At 41.5% G+C, this 14618-nt stretch overlaps 1 protein-coding gene across 1 annotated transcript in view; it reads left to right on the forward strand.

The window, feature by feature from the left end:
- Positions 1 to 352: 352 nt before the first annotated feature.
- Positions 353 to 14618, forward strand: part of KCNK1 (potassium two pore domain channel subfamily K member 1) — a 33873-nt gene continuing 19607 nt past the window's right edge. Inside the window, exon 1 of the mRNA XM_040059261.2 lies at positions 353 to 748. Coding sequence (XP_039915195.1) covers positions 394 to 748 — 355 coding nt within the window. The 5' untranslated portion in view covers positions 353 to 393. The remainder of the gene's footprint in view (positions 749 to 14618) is intronic.

The raw sequence follows: 14618 nt of genomic DNA on the forward strand, positions 1-14618 counted from the left end.
TCCGCCGCAGCGCGCGGCGGGGGGAGGCTCTCGGCCGGCGTCCTGAGCGCCAGCGGGGGATTCCACGCGTTACTCGCGGACAAGGACAGTGAGAGAAAGCGCCGGCGTCCCGACACGCGGCCACGGGAGCAGCATCGGCGGGAGCAGGAGGAGGAAGAGGAGAGGGGGAGGCCCTTCCTCCCTGCGTCCCTCCCTCCGCCGCGGTACCTGCGCCGCGCGGCCACGTGAGCGCCACATCAGCGCCGCTCCGCGCCCTCACAGTCAGCCGCCGGCCGCGCAGGGGGCAGGCGCCGGCCGCGCTCCCCCTTCCCTTCCCTCTTTCCCTGAGCCCCCGCTGCCCTCGGCGGCCCGGCCCGGCCCGGCCCGGGGCTCGGCCGGCCCCGGCTCGGGAAGATGCTGCAGTCGCTGGCGGGCAGCTCCTGCGTGCGGCTGGTGGAGCAGCACCGCTCCGCCTGGTGCTTCGTGCTGCTGGTGCTGGGCTACCTGCTCTACCTGGTCTTCGGCGCCGTGGTCTTCTCCTCGGTGGAGCTGCCCTACGAAGACCTGCTGCGCCAGGAGCTGAGCAAGCTGAAGCAGCGCTTCCTGGAGGAGCACGCCTGCCTCTCGGAGCAGCAGCTGGAGCAGTTCCTGATGCGGGTGCTGGAGGCCAGCAACTACGGCGTCTCGGTGCTCAGCAACGCCTCGGGAAACTGGAACTGGGACTTCACCTCCTCCCTCTTCTTCGCCAGCACCGTCCTCTCCACCACGGGTAAGGCGAAGGGGGCTCGCCCGCTGCCCGAGGCCTTCCGGGGAGGCCCGGACCCCCGAGGGCCGGTGTGGGGCGGCCGGGGCTGCGGGCCGGGGCGCGGAACCGGCGCCGGCCCCGGGGCCTTGGGCGAGAGGGGGGCTCCCGAGGGAGCCGTGCTTCCCAAACTCTCCCGTGCGACAGGCATGGTTTGTGTGGGATGCAGCCCCCATGATTGACCCCCGCTTGAATTCAGCGCCAAGAGCCAGGCTGCTAGTTCTTCCACCTTAAAATCCTTGGCTGTTTCGAAAATCCGGCGAGATGCCCGTCTCTTTCTTTGAACTTTTAAGTGCTTCTAGAGGTGGCTCCTTTGCGTTCTCCTTTGGGTTTATTTTTTCACAGACTGCGAACCTGGTTGTAATGAAGTTAAATAACATTTTCATGTTTTACTGTCAGTTTCCATTTGATATTTGCATGTAAGTGACTGAAAGATAATGTTTCCTTTCTTCCAGATAGCAATTTGCATTGGTGTTTTGAAAAGCTCGGGGAAATGTTCCTCTGACCACAGTTTTCACAAGCACCTATTTTTATAGTAGCTGCATTTCACATATCATCACAGTGGACAGCCTTCTCCTAAAGGATGAGTGCAGGCATTTGTGCTGAGACGCTGGGTTCCGGTGATTTGAATGCAGGTCACTGACATAAATAATTAGGGCTGGTCAAGTTAGAAAAGCCTAAAAAAAAAAAAAAAAAAAAAAATCACACTAAAATTTGTCCAGCCAAAGAGGGCTTTGTGTCTTGGCAATATGTTGGTATGACTATAAAAGATGCAGTGTTTCTTTCTTCTTCTTTTTTTCTTTTTTTCCTCCCTGCCTCCAAGCTAGCACTCCTACTATGGGAAATTTAATCAGCTGACATTAATAGTGACATTTAATAATTTGCTCACCTGATCATATTCCTGACTGATCTCAAACAGGCAATGCTTGTCCTATAAATAGTTGTCATTGAGTATACAGATTAGTGTTGTAAGGAAGTTGTGTTTTTAAAAAGTAAAACAGGGTTATGGGCCTCCCCACAATGCCTCCCTTCCCCACTTCTTAATTACTACAGTTTGTAAGAAGAAAGTGACACACTTAAAGCAGTTAAATGCTTTCAATGACTAAATTTCTAAGCATTAATCAACATACAGGAATACTACTGATGTAAACAAGTGTGTGTATATTTTTTATGAATCGGTCAAAAAATATTCACTGTTGGGACAGTGGGGCTGGGTCTGAGTTGGTAGCACCTTAACATTTCCTGCTGATAAACAGCTACAGGATGTTTGGCTTCAGTAGTATGGCTCAGGCAGGGATATCTCTTTCCCACTGCATGTCTGCTGAAGGACAAGGCATAACCTGGCCCTGCATGTTTAACTGGCTTCATCATAGAGGCCTTACCAGGGAAGAAGACTCAAGGTACTATTGTCCAAATGGAAAACCTTTTAAAAAATGCCACTTACATGGCATGAGTGCAGAAAACCCTGAGGTCTGACATGTGTGAGTTGAGTGTTCATTATTTTTGTCAGCTTCATAAACTGAGGTCATCCAGTCATCACTGATGTAATAGACCAGGCATCAAGTGGTGGTACTTCCTTCTGTGTCTGATAGTCCTTTGACTTGGGCCCTTTTAAACTAAGTCCATCTGTTTCTTGTTTTATGCAGTGGCCTTTAGCTGTACTTAATCCCTATTTAATATAAATTAGAGTCTGTACAAGTAGACAAGTATAAATGCAGACCAGTATAGTATGTCCAATGCTTGTTCAATTTCTTCCCAGAGCATGTGTATTTCTGGTGAGGTGCATTTTTTTCTCCTCAATTAACTCTGCACCTGTGCAAGAAATCTTTCAAGTCTCTTGAAATGGTCATTAAAAGAGACGACAAGCAGAAGAACTTGCCTGGCCACCTCAAACAGTTTTTCAGAAGTGTTTGGACATTTAAAATATGCTGTATTGTTATAAAGGGTACACCTGAAAATTCCTCCCTTTGCTGAGTACAGTAAGGGGAAAAGGAGAAAAGAGAACCCTGCTACTGGTGGTGCCAGCTGAGGGTTGTTCCTGTGTGTGAAATTACAGGGAGCACCTGGATGTTCCTTATGTTCAGCTGACTGAATTTGTCTCTCATATGTAAATAAATGCACACCTACCCCTTGTACAGAGGACAAGGCTTCTTTCATAGCCTTCCAGTTTTCTATACAGAGCATGTAGGGAAAGTGTTTAAATTTGGCAACCCTGACTTTTCTTCTTGTTTCCTCCTATCCTTATTATAGTCTTTGGCTTCTTACTCAGTAGAGAAAATCCTTGAGGAAAATGATAAAGCCAGTTAAGAACTTGGGAAAAAAAAAAATCTTAAATGAAAGGAGATTGCAGAATAAGGCAATTTGCTACTTGAAAGCAATTAATATTGCTGTGCACATGGGCTGTCACAGGACTGTCACAAGCTGCCTGAAGGACGGGCAAACAAAGGGCAGTGAAATGGACTTGTGGTGAGGTTTCAGCAGATTGTAGCAGTGAGGTTTCTCTTCTGACTCTATTCCTTCCTATGCAACTTAAGCAGTTGTGCAGAATGCCATATGAGCGATGTGTAAGGTGAAGCAATTTGGTCATTAATAATTGACAACCTGAGCACTAAGAATATACAGTTGTGTGCATTTAAGCACTGTCTGCCTTGGAAACTCCCTGTAATTAATGCCTGACACACATCTGTGGTCTGGTTTTCTCAGTGCTAGATGCCATCAAATTGTTGTGCTGAAGCAGTTCTTTCTGGTTGGCTTTGTTGTGGTGCCATCTGTACAAAAGTCCTTTATTTCTAACAATAAAGATGAAGTAATTTTTTGCACTCACTCTTCCAGGTGGCATTTTCACTTGTCTTGGCATGCTGTCAGTGTCTTAACATCTTATCCCATATTGCAGTATGGGAACACTGCTTTACATGAGTTGTAAGCAGAATGAAGAAACCAAAGAGATTGGTACTGGTTGTGTTGACAGATACAAAGAGTACACTGACCTCTGCTTGTTGAAGGAAAATAGGGATGGAAAGGAGCTACCGATTTAGGAACTTAGGGCCTGTAGTTTTATATTTGTTTCTGGAATGAGTCTTCTCAGTGCAACGATATTCCATGGCATTTTATACAAATGGACTGTAAGTCTTATTCTGACTTCCAGCTTTGGGAATTTTTGTCTTCATCTGTGAGCCTTGCCAAGCATGGCTAGAGATTTTGCATAACATTTAGGCACCAGAGGGATGCTGAGGAAGAGCTGCTTTGGACCCTTCTCTGCTGTGATATTGTCATGGGTTAACACAGTTCGGTTTTTTGTTAAAGAGGAATATGGAATATTGCTTGGGATTGACGAGATAACCCGTTAGAAGGAAGTGAGGAGAGCCTTGTCCCAATTTAGGGATTTGCAGAGCAAAGATGAGAAGTTGACTCTTCTTTGATGGCAACACGTGTTTTAAAGTTTTTGATTAAGGTCAGCTGGTCTCTCATTTGAACCACAGGAGTTAAGGCAATAAGAGAGGGGAGGATTGTCAGTACTCAACCACTTCTGAAGCCGGTAACGTGGTTGTCTGCAAAGTGGTTTGTGAAAGTAGCGTTTTCTCCAGAATTCAGCTTGTCCCAGTCTCATTGTTGGTGCTGAGGATGGGTGTATTGTGCTGCATTCAGAGAATGTCACCCAAGATCCATGATGGACTGAATTTTTGGGTTTCTGCTCGCTGTATTCTGAATGGAGTAAGGAACAGTAGTAATTCAGTACTCGGAGATAAATGCTGACAGAGGCTGTTACTTTGAAAGTGCTTAGTTGAAGGGCTGGTAAAGATACAATATGGCTTTCAGGGGAAGTTTTGCATTCAAGTTATTTAACTACCAAGCTGTATGAGAAGTTAATGCATCTATAATTTGATTTATAAGGGTGTTCTCTGTTAGGTCCGGCTCTCATAAGCACTGCTACCGGTGACTTGCAAGAGAAACTAAACTATGCCTTTATTTATGACAAGTAACAGGCTGTGAGGTTGTGATGTACTGCAAAACTGTGTTCTGTATGACGAGACCAGGGAAGAAGAAGCCTGGCAGTCTGCATAACTTTCTCCATGTTCTTTTAGCAGGTGCTTGATTTTCTTGCCTTTCTTCCCCCTCAGAGGAACAGACCCCGTATCCAGTACATATTTCATGTGCATTATGGATCTTAACAAATCCACAGAAGATGAGGGAGTGCCATGAAAGCATCGCAATGGAGCACTATAAAGACATCATGAGATTTGTAGGCTCTTACAGTAGAGCCCTCAGGTGAAAGAAACTACTGGGGTCTCTCATACCTTTATAGAAGGATGTGAATGTAATTTGGATAGGATAATAAATAAAGGGACAGTTTGCAGAAGCTTTAGGGAAAACAAGTTTTTTTGTCCCATGCTTGAATTCAATACAAAATGCATATATTATTTTTGCTGCTGTCAGAATATGTGTGCTTTGTCCCTTGTGATGCCTGTATTATTTCATTAATACACACCAAATAAATGTGTTTCATAATTCATACCAAATGTCTGTCTAGAGACCTGACATAGGATTCTCTGTTGCCTCTTATCTGAAAATACACAAACTTGATGATAGATGAAACTCAGATCTGTCTCACTGGTAGTCACCCCTGAGTCCAGCAGAACTCTGGAGCTTCATTGTGCTGATGCTCTGACTTCAGCACTCAGAGATTATCTAAATTGGTGTGATGAATTGCAGCTATTCACGAGAGTGAGGGTGCCAAACTTTGGGGACTCTCTTTCTCTTTTAAGAGTTGTTTGTTACTTGGAAACAGCGCTGACAGGAAAAGGTAATTTGCTGGGGATCATCCGAGAGGCAAAGGGAGGTTGTGCTGTGCTCTGCAACAGAGTTGTTTTTATAGAGGAGAGATTTAAGAGCAAAGGAGATCATGAGGTAGGTTGAGAAAGACACCAGAGGAGACGAACAATTGAGACAACTGTTTGGATTGGAAGTCAAGTGGTTGAAGCCTACAGGGTAATCACAGCTACTGGCCCCAAGGCCGTTGGCCCCCAGATCAATAGCCTGTCCTGGAGCCAGGCATCCTACTTCTTGCATTAAGTGGTATAGACACAAAGTCAAAGAGTCATTCTGTCTGCCCATCTGTCTCAGGGGAAATTATTCTTCTCAAGGGAAGTTCCTTCATTCTATACCCATGGAGCAGTTCCAGATTTGCTGCTGTCATATGTTAGTTTGGCCCCAGGGTTAAGATGCTGTCTCCTGGGATGTGGGAGGTTTCAGTTGAGTTTGGCCTAATGTTATTCTCAGGATAAGGATTTGGCCTAGAGTTTTCTATAACTCCTTAGGAAGAGGAGACAAAAAGACCACCATCTAGGGAAGTTGTGAAAGAAGTTGAATATGTATGGACCAGTACTGAGAAAGTAGCTTGGATGCTTCTGGTATCTCTGCCTTACAACACAAAATCATGGGAAAGTTCAATGAAGTAGTAAAAAAGAAAAAAAAAATCATGTTTAAAAACAGAAAAGAAGGGACTTATTAATTAAAAAAATACCACAATAAAAAACCAAGCAAACCTACCAAGATAAACAAACCAAAAATGTGTGGTGTGAATATCTCCAAAAGCCCTGTATTTTGTCAAAATCAATGTTAATAAACATTTTTGGGAAAGATATTAGGCTCTGGACTTCAGGACAGAAGGCACTCAGTTACCAGAGATGAGTTACAGCTGGCAGCAGATTTGTCATTATCTCTTGTATGCCCAGGACAAAGGTCTTGTTTTCTCTATTGAAGTAAGCAGTAGAAGAGAGGAAATCTGGGTCTCTCCCTGTCTCATGTTCCAGGCAGGGTGGTAATTCCTGGTTTCGCATAGGACTACAGCAATCAGCTGAGCCAAAAATCCTGCTAGTGCTTGCAGAAACAAAGGGTGTCAAGAGTCGCTCTAAGCCAATATTTGGCCTTATTTACAGGCCAATGAGTAGTAAAGCCCATCTTCTGACAGAAATTGGAGAAGCCATGGATTACCAAGACTGCTTTATTGTTCATAGCACTGCTGGCTGCTGATGGATCCTGTATCCTTCACTCCTGTATCCTTCAGTTCCACTTGCCTTGCTAAATTCCCAATGATGAGGAGCCACTCCAGCAGCTCTCAGCAGGTGAAGAACTGCGACTGCTGCCTCTGTAGTCCTTCTGTGTTTGGTCTGGGGTCATTCTTCCTGTGCTGAAACACAAACAGTTGAAAGCAAGAGAGTAATCTCCCCTAAAATTGATTTGCATTAAATGTTTTCTATTTTTCAACCCTTTTGTAAAGCTGGACTTTGTACTATTATTCTACCAACATCTCCAAATCAAATCCTCAGTTAAAAGTCATGCACGCTTTCAGAGCAGGATTTCTAAAACTTAACAACCAAATCCTGCAGTTCTTGACCATTACTTAGTAGGATTTTCACTTTTGTCTGAATATAATTTTTAAAGGCCTTTTAAATCTGTAATTTCTCCTGTTTTCATTTATTTTTGGTTGTTATGGTTCTTTCCTTGCTTCATTTTGGCTCACTGCATCATCATATTAATAATCTGTGGTGGTTTTGGGATAGAGTAACATCATATCTATGGACAAATGTCTATTTTAGTCACTGCTCCAGGTTATTTATAAAGTAACTTACAAGCTACTAAAACATATGAAGACCAAAAATATTTCTTGGCCTGTGAAGAAGTTAAGTATTTTGAGGGAAAATCAGAATTCCTATGAGAGTTTTGATGCCTTCAGGATTAAAGGAACAGTAATAGAAATTTTCTTGGGAATTATCTACCTAAATCCCTACTGTTTATTTGGGTCTGACCTCAGCTACTTGAGAGTTGTGATACTTGTACAAAATTCAGCTGAAGACCTACAGTAGTTACTGATAGTGATCCAGAAGATCTAGGAGAAATGTACCAGTCGTCCTTTTTACTTGCCTAAACCTTAAACAGATTGTTTCTTATGAGGTCATAACAACAATGTGGTCCTGGTTAAGAGCAGGACTGAAAGGAATGAACGGAGCAAAGCTTTTCAAGTGGCTTGGATATTCACAAAAATATCCAAGTGCCTCTTGGAAGAACATATGGATTTCCTTTCCCTTGGAAAGGAAAAGATACACATTCATCTCTGAAAACAGAATATGCCAGCATCCTTGTAGGAAGAGCACATATGAATCCAAGTGGTACACCAGCTGTCAGCAGACTCCAAACATTTACCAACTGATGCTTCCTAAGTATTGCCATGGTCTGTACTGATTCTGTGCCAGTTGCTTGAGCAGCATTGGGAGTTATCACATCATCTTTGAGGAACCAGGGAAATGCCAAGTTGCAAACTGGGCTGGGAAACAGGTTTTGCCAGCAGAACAAGCCAGCCCAGTAGTCTTCCAAGTACCCTTTGCTTGTGTATGAGAAATGGAGTCTGTGCCCTCTCACTCTCACAAAGCTGCATACTATTTACTGCTAGAAGCTTTACAGCAGAATTCGTCTTTCTCCTGCAAATTGCGAGTCCAGGCTGTTACGATAGCAGCAAGTAGAGGTTTTCTGTTGTCCTCTACTACAAATTGAAAACTTCTGGCGTGACCAGAATCCCTGTATAGAATGTTTTCATTGCAAATGTAGCTTTTGAGAGCACTGGTCCTGTGAGAATGGGGTTTTGTAATGTATTTTGTTACTCATGCATTTCATGTCCGACACACTGAATATTTTCTCAAAATTGATTTAAATTGACTCAGCTGAATAAATTCTTTAACAGTAGCTTCTTCACAGAAATTTTCTAAGACTAGACATAAATTGGTTTAAGGTAAAAGAGAGACCTACCAGAATTAGATATTGAAATGATAAGGTTAAGACACATCATTGTTCACTTTTTTTTTTCCTCCAATGAGTAGAATGAGAGTTGAATATAGTTTCAGAATTGTGGCTTTGGCAAAAGAAAATACATTTCAGGCAGTACTTAGATTTTGTGAGTTATTTTCTTTGTTGAACTGTATGTATGATATGTTTAGCTGTAGTATGTTGAAATGACTGTAAAAAGAGTCCTTTTCTCAGCTTTATTGAAAATGTTTTAGGAGCACTTCTCCTATGAGAAAAGGCTGAGAGACTTGGGATTGTTCAGCCTGGAGAACAGAAGATTCCAGAACGATCTCATTGCATCCTCCCAGTACCTGAAGGGAGCCCCCAAGAGAGCTGTAGAGGGTCCTTTTACAGGGGCACGTAGTGATAGGACAAGGGGGAATGGCTTAAAACTGAAAGAGGGTGGGTTTAGATTGGATATTAGGAGGAAATTCTTTACTGGGAGGGTGGTAAGGCATTTGCACACAGAAGTTATAGATGCCCTATCCCTGGAAAGTGTTCAAGGCCAGGTTGGATGGGGTCCTGAGCAACCTGGTCTAGTGAAAAGTGCCCTGCCCATGGCAGGGGAGTTGGAACAAGATGATCTTTAAGGTCCTTTGCAACCAAAACCATTCTCTGATTCTATGAAATACATACTAAAACCATAATTGTTTCCAAGTGTGAGAAGATTGCTCAGTATTAAGAGGCAAAAGTAATCCTTCAGAAAATCTCAAATGATGTATCACTGACTGGAATGGGACTTGGGTATGATTTTATTTTAAAGTCTGTATTGAATTTTCTCTTATGTGAAGCTTGGTCTTTTACTTTCTTTGTTATTTTAAAACTATGTGGCACACTATGAACACGTATTTTGCTCGGTTGAGCTTTTAAAATGTGATTGGCAGCCTTAGACATTGCAACATGCAGTGCTAGTGCCAAGGTCCAGAGCCAAGTTAAAGTAGGTATCCTCTTTTGTCTACAATGTAGTTTGAAAAGATGTTACTTCAGAGTCACCAAGTGCAAAAGTAAGGCAAAAATCTGATTTCACCGTTTCTCCGATTGGCTGAGACTCTACTGTATGTGGCTTTAAAGTGGAAAAAACCTCCTCATGTTCAGAAAGTAGGATGTAGGAAAGTAGGAACAGTTTGGATATTTAACTTCTGGGGACTTCATTATAGAAGTCTATACATCTCCCTCCACAAAAAGGGGAAAAGAGCCTTAAAAACTTATCATTGTATTTAACATTAATATGGGAAGGCCTTGGAATTTCAGATTTGTATATTATTTAAAGCAACTATTTTCCCAGCTACATGCTGTACAAGAATGGCATAGACCTTTTCCTTTGAAGCCTACAGCCTAAAGGAAATGAGAAAACTCTAAAGGAAACCAGCAAACTTCCATCTCTTGTAGAGTTTTGGAAGCTCTAGGCTGTATGATTTACTAATGGGCAATTAAATTTTAAACACTTCATAGCAGGTCTTGTTACTTATTTATGTATGTATTATATAGGTTGATGGTTCAACTTAGTGATCTTAGAGAATTTTTCCAACTTTTAACAGTTCTATGATCACTGATTTCCATGGCCCTGTTTTGGGTTAGCGTTGGAAAGCTGACTGAGCAGTATGGTGAATATGGACAGGGCTCAAAGAAATATCATTGTGCTACTATTTAAAAATCCCAGCTACTGTAAACTCTAAGTGGTGCACAGAAATTAATGCAAAATGCTGTAAATAATTTGAGTGATTAGTACTTAGGAATTAATTTCTCTAATGTGAGGATTGTTTAATTTACCTCTGTGCATTTACACATTTGTTGAGAAATCCAGGATTCCAACTTGGCTCCTGGTCCACTGCTGCAACTCTGGTTGGGTAACCAAAGAACTGTGAAAGGTACAGGATGCTGCACTGTGTGAATCAACAGTTCATGTTGATAAGAAAAAAAAAAAAAAAAAAAAAAAGGCAAGACTAATCTCAGGTCTTAGATTTAGGCCTCAGTTTATTATTATTGTTGTTAAGTATTTACATTCTGCCTACCTACTATAGTAGAAAGATACATCTTTAGTTTTCAGTTCTATCTTTTAGTGCAGCTCTATCTACTCAGTGAAGCAACCTGAATGTTCAGGTCAGGTTTTCTAGCTGCCACCTGAGAGTATTTTATATGCTGCTTTGAGGAAAATGTCCTTTATCCTAGGAGTTATTGTTAGCCATGAATCTCAGTCAAAGCAAAAGTTGGAAGATGTTTCAACATCTCAAACAGAAGTTTGAGCTCCAGGTTTCAGCCTTGCATTACACCATCTCCTTAGATTTCACGAAGAAGATGGTGATTATCTTTCACATTTCTGAATAATGTTTTATCAGCGGATCTTGAAGTGTGTGCATACCAGAAACTGCTTTGCTGATTAGCACACTACTGTTATGTTCTGCATCTTGAGAGATTACGGTGACATTTCTGTATGTTTGCTAAAGGATGAACTAAGGCAAAGGAAAAACAATCGTGAAAGACCATGTATGAGTCATTAGTATGGCTGAGAATATGAACCTGTGTATTTTGTCTTGCAGTTCTCCATTTCTGCTGCTAGGCTGCATTCCCATACAGTAAGCTGATTTCCCATCCTCTGGATGCACTTCAGCAGGCTTTTATTTTCTTGAATTTGATGTTCTTTTATGTTTTCCTTTAGTAATAGTTTTTCTGCTTAGTAATATTAGAGGAAATCACAGCTACCTGAATAGTTTTACAGAAGCCACATCAGAGTGTGCAGTGCACATTCCTGTATCTTTACTTCAGTGGAGAATGCAGAAATAATGCCTCTCCTTTCTAGAGAATTGTTCAGTTGTGTACTATGTGTCAAAAACAAGCTACACACCAGGTAATGCTGCCCACATAACTGACCAAATGCCTGAGTAGCCTCTGTGAGAAGGTGGCAGTATTTTCTCTGCTTTAGCATGCTGGATGCCTCTCTTTACCTAGCAAAAGGTTTGCTCAAAATGTTGTAAAATAAAATAGGCTGAGTCTACATAACAGCTTTGCCAGTGGTAGGAAGATACCTTGCATCCCTGATCCTCATCCTGGGGTCCAACCCTGTGTTAGGTCTGTTGCCAACAGGACCACAACAATAAGCCAAGTCAGTTTATCAGACCAGAAGAAACATATTCATTCCTTTCCTGCTGGATTCCTTTGCTCTGAGTTGCTGCATTTGAGCAAACTGTAACCAATACAAGAGGGGGCAGAACCAATAGCAACATTTTTCCTTGCCGTTACCAACTGGGATTAGTTAGGCATTTCATGTAGCTATGTGGTAAAAGCACAGAAAGAATCAAACAAGTACAAATCAACAACAGATATAAGAAAGGAGCTGGTAACATAAGAAAGTGTTTCCTGTACTGATAGTGTATCTGACAATTGCTAGCTGCCCCTTGTAAAGGAGCATTATTTCATGCAGGATTAAAATGTCAGCTAGCAAAGCTGAAAGACTTTTAACTGTACTCCTTTTTGTTAATTCAGATGCCATCGTTAAAATATTTCTATCCACATATCTGGTCCAGATATCTTCAGGGCAACTTCATTTTTTCCTGCTCGGTAACTACAGTTACGTGGTGGGTTGCGTTGTCTTTGGAGTTGGTAGGGAAGTAATGCAGTCATACCATTGTACCCGGTCTACAAATTCTTATCATTGACAATTACAAGAAACTGGATGCATTCATAGGACCAGACACTTGCAAAAAATCTGTCCCTCGTAAAGATGTGTTAACTATCAGTTTACTCATTGCTGCTCAGGCTCTTCAGTGCTTTTGGAATTGCCAACAATTTTACATTCCTCTCCCCTTTATGCTGATATCTGAGAGATGCCATATACAGCAAACTGTTTTCCTTACAGAGTCACAGGTTGTGTCAATCCAGCCTTTTCCATGTTGGTCACTGTTTCCAAGTGCTGGCAGGAGGGTGCTGAACATGAAACCTTCAGCGCAGATGATTGCTAAGCATTTCTGATATGTGTGCTACCTTACTGGAAAAGGATTTAAGGAAGTGAGTCTCACAATCTTTGGTCCATGTTGATGGTCTTTGACTGACTTGGTGAGTCCAGAGCTGTGTTTGTGCAACTGGAGTATTTTTTGATGAATTGTCGCACTGATTTAATGTTGCCTGCTCTCGTTATATGAATGGCTATCTTATTCTGGCCCTGAGAAGTTAAGATAATGTATTTCCACTAGGAAACTCATCCTATAGGTATAAGAATTTTTGGAATCATCAGCTCTCCTACCAAGAGAAATTTTTATAGCAAAGTGAAGTGCATTGTTTTGAAACAAACTGCCAATATGGGTTTTGAAAACCACAGAGTATTTAAGTTGCTCTGTCTGTGTCTTTACATTGCTGGCTAAATGTGCTGTGTATGTAGTTTACCCTTCTAAATGCTTCATTCCTATTTATTTCTAAATAACTTATTCAAGGTAAGCTAAAACCTCTACATCTCATGTGCTTGTGAACATAAATAGTATGTGCAGCCACAGTTCTTTTCCTTTATCTTTATTTATTGATAGGACATACAGCTGTGATTATCTCAGGTGTCCATATTCCAGTGTAACTAATCAAATTCATGTTTCCCATAATTGTTGTTTGCTATGTGGGATGTCTTAAACGTGAGTAATTGAATAGGACTAGTGTATCTGTAGAATCTGTTTATGGTTCAGTAAACCAGTTCTCACAACAGCTGAAGTATTTCCCCATTGAGTTTTGCAATTTTGTGTTCTATTTTGAGCTTGAAATGGTGAATATATTCAGCTAGACTGTACTCAGATGAGAGAATATCATCAAGCATCATATTTAGGACTGTGATTTAGAGTTTTGAATAAAACATCTCATCTGTAAAAGTATCTCACTTTGGCCCTTATGTGAATATTGTCTCATAATTTGTCTTTATTATTCCAGATGGAATGTGCTTGCATGAAAGTGGTGCATGATACACTTCAGTTCTGTGTGTTTTTGTTAGCTGCTTTAGTGATATTTTCCAATTTGCGTTAAATTGTTTTGTTTCTGTTTGGCTTTATGTATTGTTAAATTCTTCATGTTTCTGAGAAACAGCTATTGAAACAGAAGACAGTAATAGGATTTATTCATGTGCAAATACAATACGGTGACTGACTGACTTATATATGAAATATTGAAATATCTTTCAAAAATTGTCAAGGACTACGCGTCTTCCTCTGCCAAACAAGGGAGCTGATGCTCGTAATTTCCCTGAGTTCCACATGTCAAATCAATAACAAGTTAGAAGTAAACATTCCTATTCCCCTGCTGTATCTAGTAGATAACGCTTTCTTCTACGTGAGGTTGCATTTTAATCCAAAGATGCTGCTTACAGATTTGATTTTTAAATCCACAGCGTGAAATCGCCTAATTTTTTAATGTTGTGTGATAATTCCTTACTGCCCACAATGCAAGTTTCTTTCACTGTTTTCATGTTCTATAATTTCTGATGGTGCAATAAAGCAATCTTTGTTTCAAAGTGGAGATGGAAAGCCTACTAATTTGCAGCTAGTTTTTTCTTTTTATTTCCAGATGGTCGGATGAAAAACTGTGGCTCATTTCAGTGCGAGAAATTATTAAGTTAGTAAGACTAGATAGGTATTCTTCAGTAATTGGACGTGTGATTAAAACACTGCAGTAAATGCCACTGCAACACATTCAAAGCTTTTGACGCATCCCAGGGTGCTTTGGGATGGTAACAGGTGTGAATTATAAATTTTTAGAAGTCTCTTTTCCAGTGAACTGTACCAGGCCTCAAGCAGAGCACCACAGTGCACAGGTGCTGGTTTCAGCTGGCACATCTCTGTGATACACAAGGTCTTTCAAGTGGTGGAAAGCTGAAGTAATTGATAGAACTTTAAAACCTGTTACATGAAAATTAGAGGGGCTGTGGAAAGACAAAGTTGCTGCATGAAATGAATCTGTGGTTCCAGACCTTTTCTGGAAAACAAGCTCCATCTTCCATCAGTCTCTTCAGAAAGTGTGTGTCCTCTGGGCTTCA

This window comes from Hirundo rustica, chromosome 3, assembly GCF_015227805.2.
Source record: "Hirundo rustica isolate bHirRus1 chromosome 3, bHirRus1.pri.v3, whole genome shotgun sequence".
Taxonomy (NCBI): Eukaryota; Metazoa; Chordata; class Aves; order Passeriformes; family Hirundinidae; genus Hirundo; species Hirundo rustica.